We start from the raw sequence: 15,858 nt of genomic DNA, 5'->3' as shown, positions 1-15,858 counted from the left end.
CCATATATGGCATCCTTGATGAATCTGGGAGTTGAGGTTTGAGGGGACATTTATGTCCTGTAAATTACATTTGGAGTGCCACAGGGAAGCGTCGTGGGTCCCTTTCATTTTTCTTTATATGACAATTACTTGGATTTGCTTGTGCTGTAATTATATTTTTATATTGATGATTTAGTCATTTTGGCTTTGGATGAGATTCAAAACACTTATGTAAAGTTATAATCCATGACATTTTTGTCGTTTGATATAAGAACAGCAAACACTCGTTGAGCAGCTACTCTGAAATACAACCTTATTTCCATTGACTTTAAATGCTATGCTCCTCTGAAATTCAGCTTGTGTTCTGTCTGAACACACAGTAACAGCTCAATAATGCCCCAAATGAAAATTGTCTTGTGTTGTACACACATATTTGATGAATGATCAATGTGTAAATATATTGACTGGTAAAAATATCAATCAAAAATAGGGTTTAATTTCATAGAAATCTGAAGTATACATAACTTATAACTCTAAAGTCAATAACTCATTAAAATGGGATTTTATGGTCAAAACTAAAACAGAAAAAAGTCTTTATTTCATATAATTTAATGCCAACACGAGTACCTGTTCCTTAACATTCTTTGGTGTTGGTGGACCCAAACGCATGCACACACAGCAGGTTTACTCCAGCCAAGACTTTATTTTTATGTGCAGGAGGAGACAAAGAATGAACAAACAAAAAACAAAGACTAACTGTCCAGCAAATTAAAGTCACTCCTCTTTCTCCACCGGAGTCGGGAGGGAAGCTCAACCGAGGCCGGGACAGGTAGCCTCCGGAGTCGGGAGGGAAAATCGACCCTACTCAAAACTGGAAAAGGTCTGGAGGAACAGGACGGCGCAACTGTGTGGAGGCCCGAGGTCCGACACAGCAAACAGAAGGCACAGGTGATCTTCCAGGGATCGACGCTGAGCGGCAAAGAAGCAGAAAACAAACGGATAACGATCTTCACTGAATCGGTGTTCAGACTTACGTGCACTGTGGCCAGACTGGTAACTGGACGGACTGACGCCGCGCCGGGGAAACGCTGAGGTATTTAAGCCAGCTGGGGACGATCAGCTGGAATTCCCCACAGCTGAGCCTAAGGAGTGGGGTGTGGTAGAGGGCGGAACACGGGGGTGGAAACTGTAGGCTGACACAAAAACAAAGCATAAGCACATGGCCCACAATAACAAAACAGACAGGGGAAAAACAGAGGAGCACACACTAGGAGCAGACAGGGATCCTAACACAGATTTACAAATATATGAACAATAGAGTAGCTTAAATCACCATTCAATTGGCAGCTTGCACATTGACTACTGGTTGTTTTTCATATTTCATATCAGCATTCCTAACACACACATAGTAAGGTACATATTTGATTCCACCAGGAGCGTGTGCGCCGTGATCCAGCTGCATATAGTGTTTTATTTCGTAAAATTACCGGATGCTCTATCCCTTTTCGGTGTCTGACTTCCTGTCTGGGTCGATCTGCTGTGTGCAGCTTGATGCTACTTCAGCGCGGGTCCGTCAAAGATAGACTCTCGAGCGCCCCCTTCATTGAGGCAGAGGTACTGTGTGCCTCCCCTCTGTGCTCTTTCTCTGTGGTTTCTGTCAGATCAGCAAGACTAAATATGTTCTACACATACGTGAAGTACATGACCTGTTCTATGGAAAGAAAGGACATACTATGTCATAAAAGTGTCTACAAATATTACAGTGGTGACAAACAATGAGAAAGCAAAAGGCACGCGCTCAACCCAGTTTGTGAGGGATTGCACAATCAGAGATGAAGCACGGCTCGCGTGCCTCTCTGTTTGAACAGGACGTGCACAAAGTCAGCGATTTTAATTATAAAAATGCTTGAAACGATTGGAATCATACAGAAATTACATTTATAACACAGATCAGTAGAGAAATATTAATATTCATTTTAATTTATCATTATTTGTATTTTACTTTTCATTACTTTTCACCTGCCTCCCCTGACCGCACGTCCCTGGATGTAGCTACCAGTAAAAAGTACAATATTTACCTCTGAGATGTAGTGGAGTAAAAAGTATTTTTTCGACATTGGAAAATGTACAATTTCTGGTAAACATATTCCGAACCACTAGGTGGCGACATTGCGCCTTTAACTAGTTACCAACCGCCAACAAACATCATGAAGAAGAAGTTCAACAGCGGGAGTTACCCTCTTGTATAACTGTAACATTAGAGTGAAACAGAAACTAACTGAACAACAACAAAAAAGAGATTAAAACATATATTTTTCCGGAGGAGACAGTTCTCTGAATAAGTAAGTAAACATCAAACCTCTCTCTGTCTTGTCATGACGTCATGACTCTGAGCTTTTAGCTCTTTTAACAAACTGTCCAGATTTGATGTTTCACAAGAGTGACGTTACTTTGACGTAACTGCTCAGTGTCCACTTTGTATCCATTTATTCTGCTGCTTTAAACTTTAACTCCACGACATTTTAGATGTAAACCTTGTACTTCCTACTCAAATACTATTATATGACATCAGTTACTAATTACTGTGCAGATTCAAATTATTAATACAAAATGTAAATCAACTCATAAATTATGTTATTGAGGATCAAACCACTTGACAGTTAAAAAGTAGTTGAAGTTGTCTTCATCTTTACCAGCTGCACCATTACAGTGATGAACACATTAATGCATCAATGATTATAAAATGATATATATGATGTATATGATTCTGTAGAACAAATACTGTGTGCTGCAAATGTGAGAAATACATCCGTTAAGTCCCCAAAGAAAAAAGTTTAAGTTTAAGTTTATCTGAACTGTGAGGACACAAAACCCAGATATTCACAAAGTTTGATAATCAACAGGTTGTTTCTTAATGCAAAATAGATTTGTATGGGTTTAGAGAAGGCGGGTCCTTTTTACAGAATGTTAAGACAACACGAGGTTTACAGGAACTGCTGTCATTTCTTGTAAATGCTGATGGGAGGGGGAACAGGGTTCGCTGTTTGCCGTTAACAGAAGGAACCGTTCAAATAGAGAACTGGATGTTGAAACAGCCTGTGAACTAAACACATAAACACCTCTAGTCTCTGAGTTTTATGGGTGTGGTTTGTTGCATGATGTTTTAATATAACATGTATTGTTGCAATAGTCTGAACCTTATTTCTGTACTTCACTACAGAGCAGCACATCCACTCTCTACAACTCAAACATGGGAGGAACAATCAACAAATACTGTAAGTCAATATCAACCTGTATTTATAATTATTTGTATCTATTGATGACACCAGTAACATTGGGGTTTGTTTGTTTTTTGCAGTCCTCACTTTTCATCTATAATAGTCTGATGAAAGCCTAATATGTGAGCTATTGTTAGTCTTTTGTGTGCTCAGTTTTATCATCCTACTCGTTTAGTTTGCATTTGTTATCAGTTTATAATTATAGTACAGTGCCCTCCAGAATTATTGGCACCCTTTAGTAAAAATGAGCAAAACGAGATGCGAAAAAATGTCTTTGTTTATCCTCATGATCTTTCATTCAAAATATTCACAAAAATCGAACCTTTCACTGAAGCAACATAATTGAAAGAAACATTAAATTCTTATCCTGAAACAAATATTTTTTCTCAAAAAGATATGTGCCACAATTATTGGCACCCCTTCATTTAATATTTTGTGCAGCCTCGCTTTGCCAAGATAACAGCTCTGAGTCTTCTCCTATAATGCGTGATGAGGTTGGTGAACACATGGCACTGGATCTGAGACCATTCCTCCATGCAGAATCTCTCCAGATCCTTCAGATTCCAAGGTCGACGCTTGTGGACTCTCCTCTTCAGCTCATCCCACAGATCTTCTATGGGGTTTAGGTCGGGGGACTGTGATGGCCATGGCAAAACCTTTATTATGTGGTCGGTGAACCACTTTTGTGTAGATTTTGAGGTGTGCTTCGGATCATTGTCCTGCTGGAAGGTCCAACCACGGCCCATTTTAAGCTTCCTGGCAGAGGCTGTTAGGTTTTCATTTAATATCTGCTGGTATTTGATGGAGTCCATGATACCATGTATCCTAACAAGATGTCCAGGGCCTTTGGAAGAAAAACAGCCCCACAACGTCAAAGATCCGCCACCATACTTCACAGTGGGTATGAGGTGCTTCTCTGTGTGGCTATCATTCTGTCTACGCCAAACCCACCTTTGATGTTTGTTGCCAAAAAGCTCTATTTTGGTCTCATCTCACCCAGGGGTCACCAACCTTTTTGAAACTGAGAGCTACTTCAAGGGTACCGAGCAGTACGAAGGGCTACTTGTTTGATACAAACTTCCTGAATAACAAAGTTGCACAGATCACCTTTTAATAATAATATGTGTGAAGAGACTGATCACATGTCAATGTTAATTATTCCTCACAATAATTATTAACAATGATTTCCACAACATGATGGTAGGAAACACACATATATTTAAACATTTATTTCTGTTATTATGTTTCAACATTTGAAAGTCAGAGGTATCACATCTCTGATGTTTTAGTAAATATCTTTCTTGACAATTTTGTATGAATAAGCACATTTGTAGCATTTGGTTCAAAATCACACCTGTTATATTTTTGTAAAAATGATCACTTCTAACATTTTTTATGAAATCATTAACTGTCATACCTTCAAATGTCTCGTTTGTACTAACCACCACTTTTGTAAAAAATTTTAACAAATCACGATCAACAAATCAACTCTGTCCCATGTTTATACAAATCATCAGTTATGAATATCCTGTGTTGTTTGGCTTTGGATCGGATGCCATTTATGATCTTCACGACAGGAGTCATTACATGATCAAAGCCGGTTACTTTTGCACACAGCGCCTGCTGGTGAATGATGCAGTGCCAATGTAGAAATTTTGGGAAGTCTGGGTCACCTTTACATTGCGCAATGAAGCCTGCATGCCGGCCCGTCATGGCGGGAGCCCCGTCTGTTGTCACCGACACCATTTCTAATGGTACCTTTTTCTCCACGAAGAAACTAGTATCTTCGGGCGCCCGCGTTCAAACCTCTAGTCTGGGCCTTTTCAGTCGGATTGCGTTGCCTCGCCTCTACCTCTGCCACCCAAGAGTTGTTGCCCCGCGGACTGTTCCGAGGACTGACGGACCTGACGACGGGGTGTGCTCGCGGCGCGCATCCGGCGCCAAAAGAAGCGCCCGCCATTCGGAACCTGAAAACCTAGTGCGGTACGGCAGCCTCTTCCTGGCTGTCCGCCGTTCGCCTCTGGGTACCCAACTCTCTTACGACAAGAAATATTATCATTTTAAAATCTACAATAATGAAGCATTTTTGATTAAAAATGAACAGCAACTAAAATTTTTAGACGGAGCTCCATGGTGACTAGTGCTATTTTTAGAACATGCATTGCGACCAGGTGCCTGCGGGCACCGTGTTGGATACCTCTGATCTGACCCTATAACCCGGTCCAATTGAAAGTCCCAGTAACGTAGGCGCTTTAGTTTGTTGTTGATTGACAGCAGAGGCTTTTTTCTAGCAACCCTCCCAAACAACTTGTGGTGATGTAGGTGGTGATTGATGGTAGTTTTGGAGACTTTCTGTCCCCAAGACTCAACTAACCTCTGCAATTCTCCAGCTGTGATCCTTGGAGATTCTTTTGCCAGTCGAACTCACGTGTGTGTATTTATTTATTTATTTATTCAGTTGACTCAGTCGATCCTCCTCACGGTGCGTGGGGTCAATGTACACACACGTCCTCTTCCAGGCTGATTCTTAACATCTCCTGTCGCTTTAAACTTCTTAATTATTGCCCTGATAGTGGAAATGGGTATTTTCAACTGTTTAAAGCTTTTCTTATATCCATTTCCTGATTTGCGCAGCTCAACAACTTTTCGTTGCACATCATCACTGTGTTCTCGGGTCTTTCCCATAGTGATGAATGACTAAGGGAATTTGGCCTGTGTCACCTCATATTTATACCCCAGTGAAACAGGAAGTCATGGTTGACCACTGAAGAGTTCCTAATCAAACAGGTGAACTTAAAAATGTAAAATATGACTGGAATTATACTTCAGCTAGATTTAAATCATGAGATTTTCGAGGGGTGCCAATAATTGTGGCAAACATGTTTTGGAGAAAAATATTTATTTAATGTCAACATTTTTTTTTCTTTCAATAATTTTACTTCAATGAAAAGGTAAGATTTTTGTGAATATTTTGAGTGAAAGACCAAGAGGATAAACAGCAAAGACATTTTCTCACAGCCTGTTTTGTTCATATTCACTAAGGGTGCCAATGATTCTGGAGGGCACTGTATGTTTAATTTTATCTTTCATCGTCTTTAAATATATCATATAGCTAAATACACTGTTCATAATCAGCCGGATCTTCATGTTTTCAGCCCCACTATGGGGTGATAGAGCAGTGACAGCTTCTCCCAGACCTTGTTAAGTTCAGTTCCTTTCTATCAAAGTCTTTTTAGGTGGCATCCTGAATTTAATTTAATGTTAAATTGTTAAACTAATTGTGTCTGATAGCTGAAGCTGAGGGCCATCCCTCTCCTTCACCTTTTTACACCAATTCATTGATTTATAGATTATTGTTACATATGTTGATACAAGCAATATAGTCAAGGGTGTATGTGTGTGTGTGTGTGTGTGTGTGTGTGTGTGTGTGTGTGTGTGTGTGTCTGTGAGAGAGAGAGAGGACTTCTCAAAATAAAATTAAAATTTACATCAGCCATCAAATTGTCCCGTAGTGCTCAGTGTTTTGTTATAAGTGTTTCATATATAGTTTGTGGTTATGTAATTTTCAATTTCAGAATCTTATTGTTTAGTTTGATGATGTATTTCACACTGAAGTTGTAAAGGTGGAGGCAGGAGGGAGTTTCAGAGGATCCTTGTTTTTACAGTCATGAAGAGTTCTTTATGGAAGGTCTTCTGTGGAACTGCATTGATCAACATTTTATGAAGACAGATTATTAATTGTTCTTTCAGTGCTTTTATTTTCAGTCTTTTGGTTTCAACCTACCACAACCTGCGACAGTAGAACCTCGATCCAAACAACCTGCGACAGTAGAACCTCGATCCAAACAACCTGCGACAGTACTGAGGAGCTCAGGATTCTGATGGTGGGGAAGACCGGAGTTGGGAAGAGCACCACAGGAAACACCATTCTGGGAGAAAGGATCTTTAAATCAGAGTTCTCCTCTAAATCTTTGACTAAAGTCTGTAAAAAGGCCTTTGGTGAAGTGAACGGGCAAAAGGTTTCTGTTATTGACACTCCGGGTCTGTTTGACACCAGGACTGATGAGAAGACAACCTGTGAAGAAATAGTCCGATGCATGTATTATGCTTCTCCTGGACCCCATGTCTTCCTGGTCGTCATCAAACTGGGCAGATACACAGAAGAAGAAAAGAATACAGTGTTGAAGATTCAGAGACTGTTTGGAGAGGGAGCAGACAGATACAGCATGGTTCTCTTTACCCACGGCGACCTGCTCAAAGGGAAACCTATTGAGGAGTTCTTGAAGGACAGCAAAGACCTGATGGAACTTGTGGACAAATGTAACGGCCACTACCACGTCTTCAATAACGAGGTGAAGGATCAGTCGCAGGTCAGCGAGCTGCTCGTCAAGATCAGAAACATAATATGGGAGAACGGAGGAAGCCATTACACCACTGAAATGTTTCAGAAGGCAGAGAAGGCGGTTGAAGAGGAAAAACAACGAATCCTTAAAGAGAAAGAAGAGCAAATGCACAAAGAGGTGGAGGAGCTGACGAAGAAACGAGAGGAAAAGTTTGAGCAACAAATGAGGGAAGTGAAGGATGACATGGAGAAGCAGAATGAGTTAAGGGAATCTCGTGAAAGAGAAACTAAAGAGGAACTTGAAAAACTGAGGAAGCAGCAGGAAATATGGGCCAGACGAGAGGCTGAGAAAAGCAGCCCATTGCTCCAAATGTTAATTGAAATCATTAAAAAAGCAATCATCTACTTCCTCTTCAAATGAAGTTTTTGGCTTTGTGATGCTGGACTGCAGCAGCCTTAATTAACAGTTATGATTCATTAATATTCACATTCCAGTTTTTTTTTGTTCTCATTGGGCCTGATATGTAATAATAACATTTACTCAGTAAGTATTTCATTTTATAGAAATTGCATTTAGTTTGGATTTAATCGTGTGATATTTGTTTTCCAAGATGCAGACCTGTCGTTTAGCAGCTTGCTGTTGTGCTCCACAACATTGTTTCTCAAAAAAAGCTTGGAAAATGTATCATTTAAATATTTGTGTGTGTGTGTGTGTGAGAGAGAGAGAGAGAGAGAGAGAGAGAGAGAGAGAGAGAGAGAGAGAGAGAGAGAGAGAGAGAGAGATTTTGCAGGGTACATAACCATTAGGAGTTATTCAAAATGAGAGGGACTTATAGAAGTCTGGTCAGGACTTTTTTTGATAAAATGTAAATTTACATCAGCCATCAAATTGTCCCGTAATGCTCAGTGTTTTGATATAAGTGTTTCTTATTTAATTTGTGGTTATGTCATTTTTTGATTTCAGGATCTTATTGTTTAGTTTGATGATGTCACACTGACGTTATAAAGGTGGAGGTAGGAGGGGGTTTAGAGGATCCTTGAGTTATTTTCACAGTCATGAAGGGTTCTTTATGGAAGGTCTTTTTTGGAACTGCGTTGAACAATATTAAATGAAGACAGATTATTAATTGTTCTTTCAGTTCTTTTGTTTTCAGTCTTTTGGTCCCAGCCTGCAACAACCTACGACAGTAGAACCTCGATCCGACCAACCTGTGACAGTACTGAGGAGCTCAGGATTCTGATGGTGGGGAAGACTGGAGTTGGGAAGAGCGCCACAGGAAACACCATTCTGGGAGAAAGGATCTTTAAATCAGAGTTCTCCCCTAATTCGTTGACTACCTCCTGTAAAAAGGCCTCTGGTGAAGTGAACGGGCAAAAGGTTTCTGTTATTGACACTCCGGGTCTGTTTGACACCAGGACTGATGAAGAGAAAACCTTTGAAGATCTAGTCCGGTGCATGTATTATGCTTCTCCTGGACCCCATGTCTTCCTGGTCGTCATCAAACTGGGCAGATACACAGAAGAAGAAAAGAAAACAGTGCTGAAGATTCAGACACTGTTTGGAGAGGGAGCAGACAGATACAGCATGGTTCTCTTTACCCACGGTGACCTGCTCAAAAGGAAACCTATTGAGGAGTTCTTGAAGGACAGCAAAGACCTGAAGGAGCTTGTGGACAAATGTAACGGCCACTACCACGTCTTCAATAACGAGGTGGAGGATCAGTCGCAGGTCAGCGAGCTGCTCGACAAGATCAGAAACATAATATGGGAGAACGGAGGAAGCCATTACACCACCGAAATGTTCCAGTGGTCAGAAAAGGCAGTTGAAGAGGAAAAACAACGAATCCTTAAAGAGAAAGAAGAGCAAATGCACAAAGAGGAGGAGGAGCTGACGAAGAAGCTAGAGGAAAAGTTTGAGCAACAAATGAGGGAAGTGAAGGATGACATGGAGAAGGAGGATAAGTTAAGGGAATCTCGTGAAAGAGAAACTAAAGAGGAACTTGAAAAACTGAGGAAGCAGCAGGAATTTCTGGCAAGATGAGAGGCTGCAATCGAGCATTTCCTCTTCAAATGAAGTTTTTGGCTTTGTGATGCTGGACTGCAGCAGCCTTAATTAACGGTTGTGAATTATTAATATTCACATTCCAGGTTTTGGTTGTTCTCATTGGGCCTAATATGTAATAATAACATTTACTCAGTAAGTATTTCATTTTATAGAAATTGCATTTAGTTTGGATTTAATCGTGTGATATTTGTTTTCCAAGATGCAGACCTGTCGTTTAGCAGCTTGCTGTTGTGCTCCACGACATTGTTTCTCAAAGAAAGTTTGGAAAATGTATAATTTAAATGCTCCATATTTGAAATAAAATGCATCTTAGAGGACTAGTGTGTAATTTGGCAGCATCTAGCGGTGATGTTACAGATGCCAACCAACTAAAACTTCACCAGGCCTCAAAAGGTTCTGGTCCTCCCTTCAGATAGCAGTGGACCCATCCATGAATAAATAAACTGGGACAGGTCCAATTATAATATATAATATTTGGGAATGACGGACCCATTTTATCTTTTGGGATCTGCATAATCTTCATACTGAATCTGGATTTTTTGTCACGCAATATAGACTTTGAGAAGTCAATCTTAATCTCCTTCGCTGGTTTCTTTGTCATTTGTAACGACAGCATCTGCACAGGACACAGAAGTCCGGGTTCTATATTCGTTCTTATTAAATGTGTCCTTCCCATCCATGAAACTGGTAAATTATACCATCTAGTAAAGTCACTCCTCATGTCCATAAGTAAATTATACAAGTTCAATCTTAAAATAGATTCAACACTTGAAGTTATGGAAATCCCTAAGTATATAAATTCCATGGTAGAACAACAAAATGGAAAGTCTGGTAAGTTTAGTGTGTCCTCATCTTACCCAAGTGGCATAGCTACTGATTTGTCAAAATGAATGTTGTATCCTGAAAGAGAACCGAAGGTCTGTATGATTGACATTACAGCTGGGAGGATTCCTGTGGGTTGGCAACAAATAATGAGACGTCGTCTGCATATAGAGTGATCTTGTATTTGGCAGGTCACATTTGGATTCCTGATATAACTGTTGTGGTTTCTAAAGCCTCAGCAAGTGGTTCAATTTCTTAAGAGATATTAAGTGTGTATAATGGATCCCCTTGACGGGTAGACCTCCCAACATGAAATCTGTCGATCGAATGCTATTAACCAGCACACAAGCCTTCGCTGAATGGTTTATCAACTTCACTACATTAATGAATCTCCCGCCAACGCCAAATCGTTCCACAGTAATGAATAAATAAGGCCACTCTGTTTAATAGAAGGCATTTTCCTGCCTCGAGCAAAATAACAAGACCATGCTTTTAATTGATTTTCGTATATTGGATAATTTTGAGCAATTTCCTCATAATAGTTTGAGACACCCTATTGTTTTAATGAAGCCTGTTTGGTCCTCTTTAGTTATAAGAGGTAAGTATCCCTCAAGCCTTCTCTGCAATAGTTTGTAGAATATTCCACTTTATACGTTTGTTAAACTAATGAGGTGATATGAACGCTGACATCTGGGGGTTCCCCCTCCAAAAACACTTTGTAAAGTTTCGGAGAAAGCTTCATGGTTTGGGTCAAAATTGCTACGTTTCTAAAGGGAACATGAAACTTAAAACAGGTACAGGATATGATCAGCTGTCTCTTAAGTGAAACGTATCTTGTGAACACAAACATCTCCTTGTTTCAACTTGAACACCCTTCACTTAAATGAAAGTCCAGTGTTTGTTTGAGTGCTAACCACTGCAACACTGTGCGACCCCATGTGTGCACTCTATTTTTTGTCAATTTTTAACCATTTTGTTGTCTCAAGGGTCAAAAATGACTTGCAACTGTGTGTCACAGCAGAGAAAACCTCAGATGTCTGTAAAGGACTGTAGAACAAATACTGTGTGCTGCAAATGTGAGAAATACATCCGTTAAGTCCCCAAAGAAAAAAGTTCAAGACTGTTGTTTCCCTTCAGTTTATCTGAACTGTGAGGAGACAAAACCCAGATATTCACAAGGTTTGATAATTGACCTGTTGTTTGTATGCAAAATAGATTTTTATGGGTTTAGGGAAGGCGGGTCCTTTTTACAGAACGATAAGATAACGTGTTACAGGAACTGCTGTTACGGGAACTGCTGTCATTTCTTCTAAATGCTGATGGGAGGGTGAACAGGTTCGCTGTTTGCCATTAACAGAATGAACCGTTCAAATAGAGGAGAACAGGATGTTGAAACAGCCTGTGAACTGAACACATAAACACCTCTAGTCTCTGTGGTTTGTTGCATAACGTTTTAATACAAGGTGCATTGTTGCAATAGTCTGAACCTTATTTCTGTACTTCACTAGAGCAGCACATCCGCTCTCTACAATTCAAACATGGGAAACATAATCAACAAATTCTGTAAGTCAATATCAACCTGTATTTATAATGAGTTATTTTTATCTATTGATGACGCCAGTAACATTGGGGCTTGTTTGTTTTTTGAAATCCTCACTTTTCATCTGTAATATTCTGATCAAAGCCTAATATGTGAGCTATTGTTTGTCTTTTGTGTGCACAGTTTTATCATACTACTTTTTAAGTCTACATTTGTCATCAGTTTATAATTATATATGTTTTATTTGATCTTACATCGTGTTAAATATATAATATAGCTAAATAAACTGTTCATCTCTCAAGTTTGCAAACAGGGATTTGATCACTTTCTCTGGTAGATATTACTATGATAAAGACTTCAGAATGAATTTACTACAATCAGCCGGATCTTCATGTTTTCAGTCCCACTATGGGGTGATAGAGCAGTGACAGCTTCTGACAGACCTTGTTCAGTTCAGTTTCTTTCTATCAAAGTCTTTTTAGGTGGCATCCTAAATTTAATTTAATGTTAAATTGTTAAACTAATTGTGTCTGAAGCAGAAGCTGATGGCCATCCCTCTCCTTCACCTTTTTATGTTTGTGTCTGTGTGTGTGTGTGTGTATGAGAGAGAGAGAGAGCGAGAGAGAGAGATTTTGCAGGACTTACAACCATTAGGAGCTGTTACAAATGAGAGGGTCAGGACTTTTTTTCTAAAATCAAAATTCAGCCATCAAATTGTCCCGTAGTGGTCAGTGTTTTGATATAAGTGTTTCATATATAATTTGTGGTTATGTCATTTTGAATTTCAGGATCTTATTGTTTAGTTTGATGTTGTATTTCACACTGAAGTTGTAAAGGTGCAGGCAGGAGGGAGTTTAGATGATCCTTGAGTTATTTTCACAGCCATGAAGGGTTCTTTATGGAAGGTCTTCTGTGGAACTGCATTGAACAACATTATATGAAAACATAGATTATTAATTGTTCTTTCAGTTCTTTTGTTTTCAGTCTTTTGGTTTCAACCTACCACAACCTGCGACAGTAGAACCTCGATCCAAACAACCTGCGACAGTAGACCCTCAATCCAAACAACCTGCGACAGTAGAACCTCGATCCAAACAACCTGCGACAGTAGACCCTCGATCCAAACAACCTGCGACAGTAGAACCTCGATCCAAACAACCTGCGACATTACTGAGGAGTTCAGGATTCTGATGGTGGGGAAGACCGGAGTTGGGAAGAGCGCCACAGGAAACACCATTCTGGGAGAAAGGATCTTTAAATCAGAGTTCTCCCCTAATTCATTGACTACCTCCTGTAAAAAGGCCTTTGGTGAAGTGAACGGGCAAAAGGTTTCTGTTATTGACACTCCGGGTCTGTTTGACACCAGGACTGATGCAGAGAAAACCTGTGAACAAATAGTCCGGTGCATGTATTATGCTTCTCCTGGACCCCATGTCTTCCTGGTCGTCATCCAACTGGGCAGATACACAGAAGAAGAAAAGAATACAGTGCAGAAGATTCAGAGACTGTTTGGAGAGGGAGCAGACAGATACAGCATGGTTCTCTTTACCCACGGTGACCTGCTCAAAGGGAAACCTATTGAGGAGTTCTTGAAGAACAGCAAAGACCTGATGGAACTTGTGGACAAATGTAACGGCCACTACCACGTCTTCAATAACGAGGCGAAGGATCAGACGCAGGTCAGCGAGCTGCTCGATAAGATCAGAAACATAATAAGGGAGAACGGAGGAAGCCATTACACCACTGAAATGTTCCAGAGGGCAGAGAAGGCGGTTGAAGAGGAAAAACAACGAATCCTTAAAGAGAAAGAAGAGCAAATGCGTAAAGAGGTGGAGGAGCTGACGAAGAAACTAGAGGAAAAGTTTGAGCTACAAATGAGGGAAGTGAAAGCTGACAGGGAGAAGGAGGATAGGTTAAGGGAATCTCGTGACAGAGAAATTAAAGAGGAACTTGAAAAACTGAGGAAGCAGCAGGAAGACGAGGCCAGACGAGAGGCTGAGAGAAACACTCCATTGCTCCAATGGTTAATTGAGTCTGTTAAAAATAAATTGAAGCAGTTAAGAACTTGGTTGGGTTTGTGATGCTGGACTGCAGCAGCCTTTTTTAACTGTTGTGATTTATTAATATTCACATTCCAGTTTTTTTTTGTTCTCATAGGGCCTGATATGTAATAACAACATTTAGTCAGTAAGTATTTCATTCTATAGAAATTGCAGTTAGTTTGGATTTAATCGTGTGATATTTGTTTTCCAAGATGCAGACCTGTCGTTTAGGAGCAATGTTGTGCCCACTACATTAAACTCAAAAAAAGTTTGGAAAATATATCATTGAAATGTCTCATATTTGACTTGAAATGTATCTTAAAGGTCTAGTGTGTAATTTGTTGGCCCCTAGCAGTGAGGTCGCAGATCGCAACCAACTAAAACTTCACCCAAGTGCCAAGTGTGCAGAAGAATGGCCCTATTTAGAGCCATTCAGATTTTGTACTTTCTAGGCTACTGTAGAAACATGGCTGCCCATATGTCGTTATAAATTTACTAATTAAGAGATTTTACTCCATATATGGCATCCTTGAGGAATCTGGGAGTTGAGGTTTGAGGGGACTTTTTATGTCCTGTAAATTACATTTGGAGTGCCACAGGGAAGCGTCGTGGGTCCCTTTCATTTTTCTTTATATGACAGTTACTTGGATTTGCTTGTGCTGTAATTATATTTTTATATTGATGATTTAGTCATTTTGGCTTTGGATGAGATTCAAAACATTTATGTAAAGTTATAATACATGACATTTTTGTCGTTTGATATACGAACAGCAAACACTCGTTGAGCAGCTACTCTGAAATACAACCTTATTTCCATTGACTTTAAATGCTATGCTCCTCTGAAATTCAGCTTGTGTTCTCTCTGAACACAGTAACAGCTCAAAAATGCCCCAAATGAAAATTGTCTTGTGTTGTACACACATATTTGATGAATGATCAATATGTAAATATATTGAATAGTAAAAATATCAATCAAAAATAGGGTTTAATTTCATAAAAATCTGAAGTATACATAACTTATAACTCTAAAGTCAATGACTCATTAAAATGGGATTTTATGGTCAAAACTAAAACAGAAAAAAAGTCTTTATTTTATATAATTTAATGCCAACACGAGTGCCTGTTCCTTAACATTCTTTGGTGCCAGGAATTGGGATAAATTACCGTTGTACATACAAAAACAGCTTACTGCCACAATTTGAAACAGGTCATGAAATGGTTTATTGGGAACTTGTTTATTGCCATAGATTGTCAAGAATGTGTTGCTCAGGTGATCATGAAACAAATGAATAAATGAGTTATGAGACTGTAATAACGGTTTATGTGCCTGAACCAGGTGGAAGCCTGAAAATAAAACAGATTTTTCCACACAAGGTTGTTCCATTTATTTCATTTCATTCACTTCATCCTTCAGTTTATCACAAACATTCAATATCAACACATAAAAAAACACTTCATCCTTCAGTTTATCACAAACATTATACATCAACACATAAAGGAACACTTCATCCTTCAGTTTATCACAAACATTCACCATCAACGCATAAAGGAACACTTCATCCTTCAGTTTATTACAAACATTCAGCATCAACACATAAAGGAACACTTCATCCTTCAGTTTATCACAAACATTCACCATCAACGCATAAAGGAACACTTCATCCTTCAGTTTATCACAAACATTCAGCATCAACACATAAAGAAACACTTCATCCTTCAGTTTATTACAAACATTCAGCATCAACACATAAAGGAACACTTCATCCTTCAGTTTATCACAAACATTCAAC

General features: G+C 39.4%; 3 protein-coding genes across 4 annotated transcripts; all 3 read left to right on the top strand.

Moving 5' to 3' along the window:
* The first annotated feature begins 2,236 nt into the window (after positions 1–2,236).
* On the top strand, positions 2,237–8,299 carry LOC142956827 (GTPase IMAP family member 9-like). The gene is made up of 3 exons (XM_076098575.1): positions 2,237–2,321; positions 3,200–3,254; positions 7,008–8,299. Exons 2-3 carry the CDS (start codon positions 3,230–3,232, stop codon positions 8,018–8,020), a joined length of 1,038 nt encoding a protein of 345 aa, XP_075954690.1. The 5' UTR covers positions 2,237–2,321; positions 3,200–3,229; the 3' UTR covers positions 8,021–8,299.
* On the top strand, positions 2,239–12,327 carry LOC142956828 (GTPase IMAP family member 9-like). The gene is made up of 3 exons (XM_076098576.1): positions 2,239–2,321; positions 3,200–3,254; positions 8,739–12,327. The coding sequence occupies exons 2-3, from the start codon at positions 3,230–3,232 to the stop codon at positions 9,638–9,640; spliced, it is 927 nt and encodes a 308-aa protein (XP_075954691.1). The 5' UTR covers positions 2,239–2,321; positions 3,200–3,229; the 3' UTR covers positions 9,641–12,327.
* On the top strand, positions 2,242–15,441 carry LOC142956826 (GTPase IMAP family member 9-like). Of its 2 annotated transcripts, XM_076098574.1 has the most exons (4): positions 2,242–2,321; positions 3,200–3,254; positions 12,996–13,155; positions 13,186–15,441. In XM_076098574.1, exons 2-4 carry the CDS (start codon positions 3,230–3,232, stop codon positions 14,105–14,107), a joined length of 1,107 nt encoding a protein of 368 aa, XP_075954689.1. In that variant the 5' UTR covers positions 2,242–2,321; positions 3,200–3,229; the 3' UTR covers positions 14,108–15,441. The 2 variants fall into 2 exon arrangements, with proteins under 2 accessions (XP_075954689.1, XP_075954688.1); XM_076098573.1 differs by having other exon boundaries at positions 12,996–15,441.
* Positions 15,442–15,858: the final 417 nt, after the last annotated feature.

This window comes from Anarhichas minor, unplaced genomic scaffold (assembly GCF_050575085.1).
Source record: "Anarhichas minor isolate MPS153535 unplaced genomic scaffold, ASM5057508v1 ptg000024l, whole genome shotgun sequence".
NCBI lineage: Eukaryota > Metazoa > Chordata > Actinopteri > Perciformes > Anarhichadidae > Anarhichas > Anarhichas minor.
This window is presented reverse-complemented; position numbering and strand designations above follow the sequence as displayed.

Coding starts and splice junctions, on each gene's coding strand:
- LOC142956827 (XM_076098575.1), top strand. CDS start 3,230: ATGGGAGGAACAATCAACAAATACT. Junction 3,255..7,007: donor AGGAACAATCAACAAATACT/GTAAGTCAATAT, acceptor TTGTTCTTTCAG/TGCTTTTATTTTCAGTCTTT.
- LOC142956826 (XM_076098573.1), top strand. CDS start 3,230: ATGGGAGGAACAATCAACAAATACT. Junction 3,255..12,995: donor AGGAACAATCAACAAATACT/GTAAGTCAATAT, acceptor TTGTTCTTTCAG/TTCTTTTGTTTTCAGTCTTT.
- LOC142956828 (XM_076098576.1), top strand. CDS start 3,230: ATGGGAGGAACAATCAACAAATACT. Junction 3,255..8,738: donor AGGAACAATCAACAAATACT/GTAAGTCAATAT, acceptor TTGTTCTTTCAG/TTCTTTTGTTTTCAGTCTTT.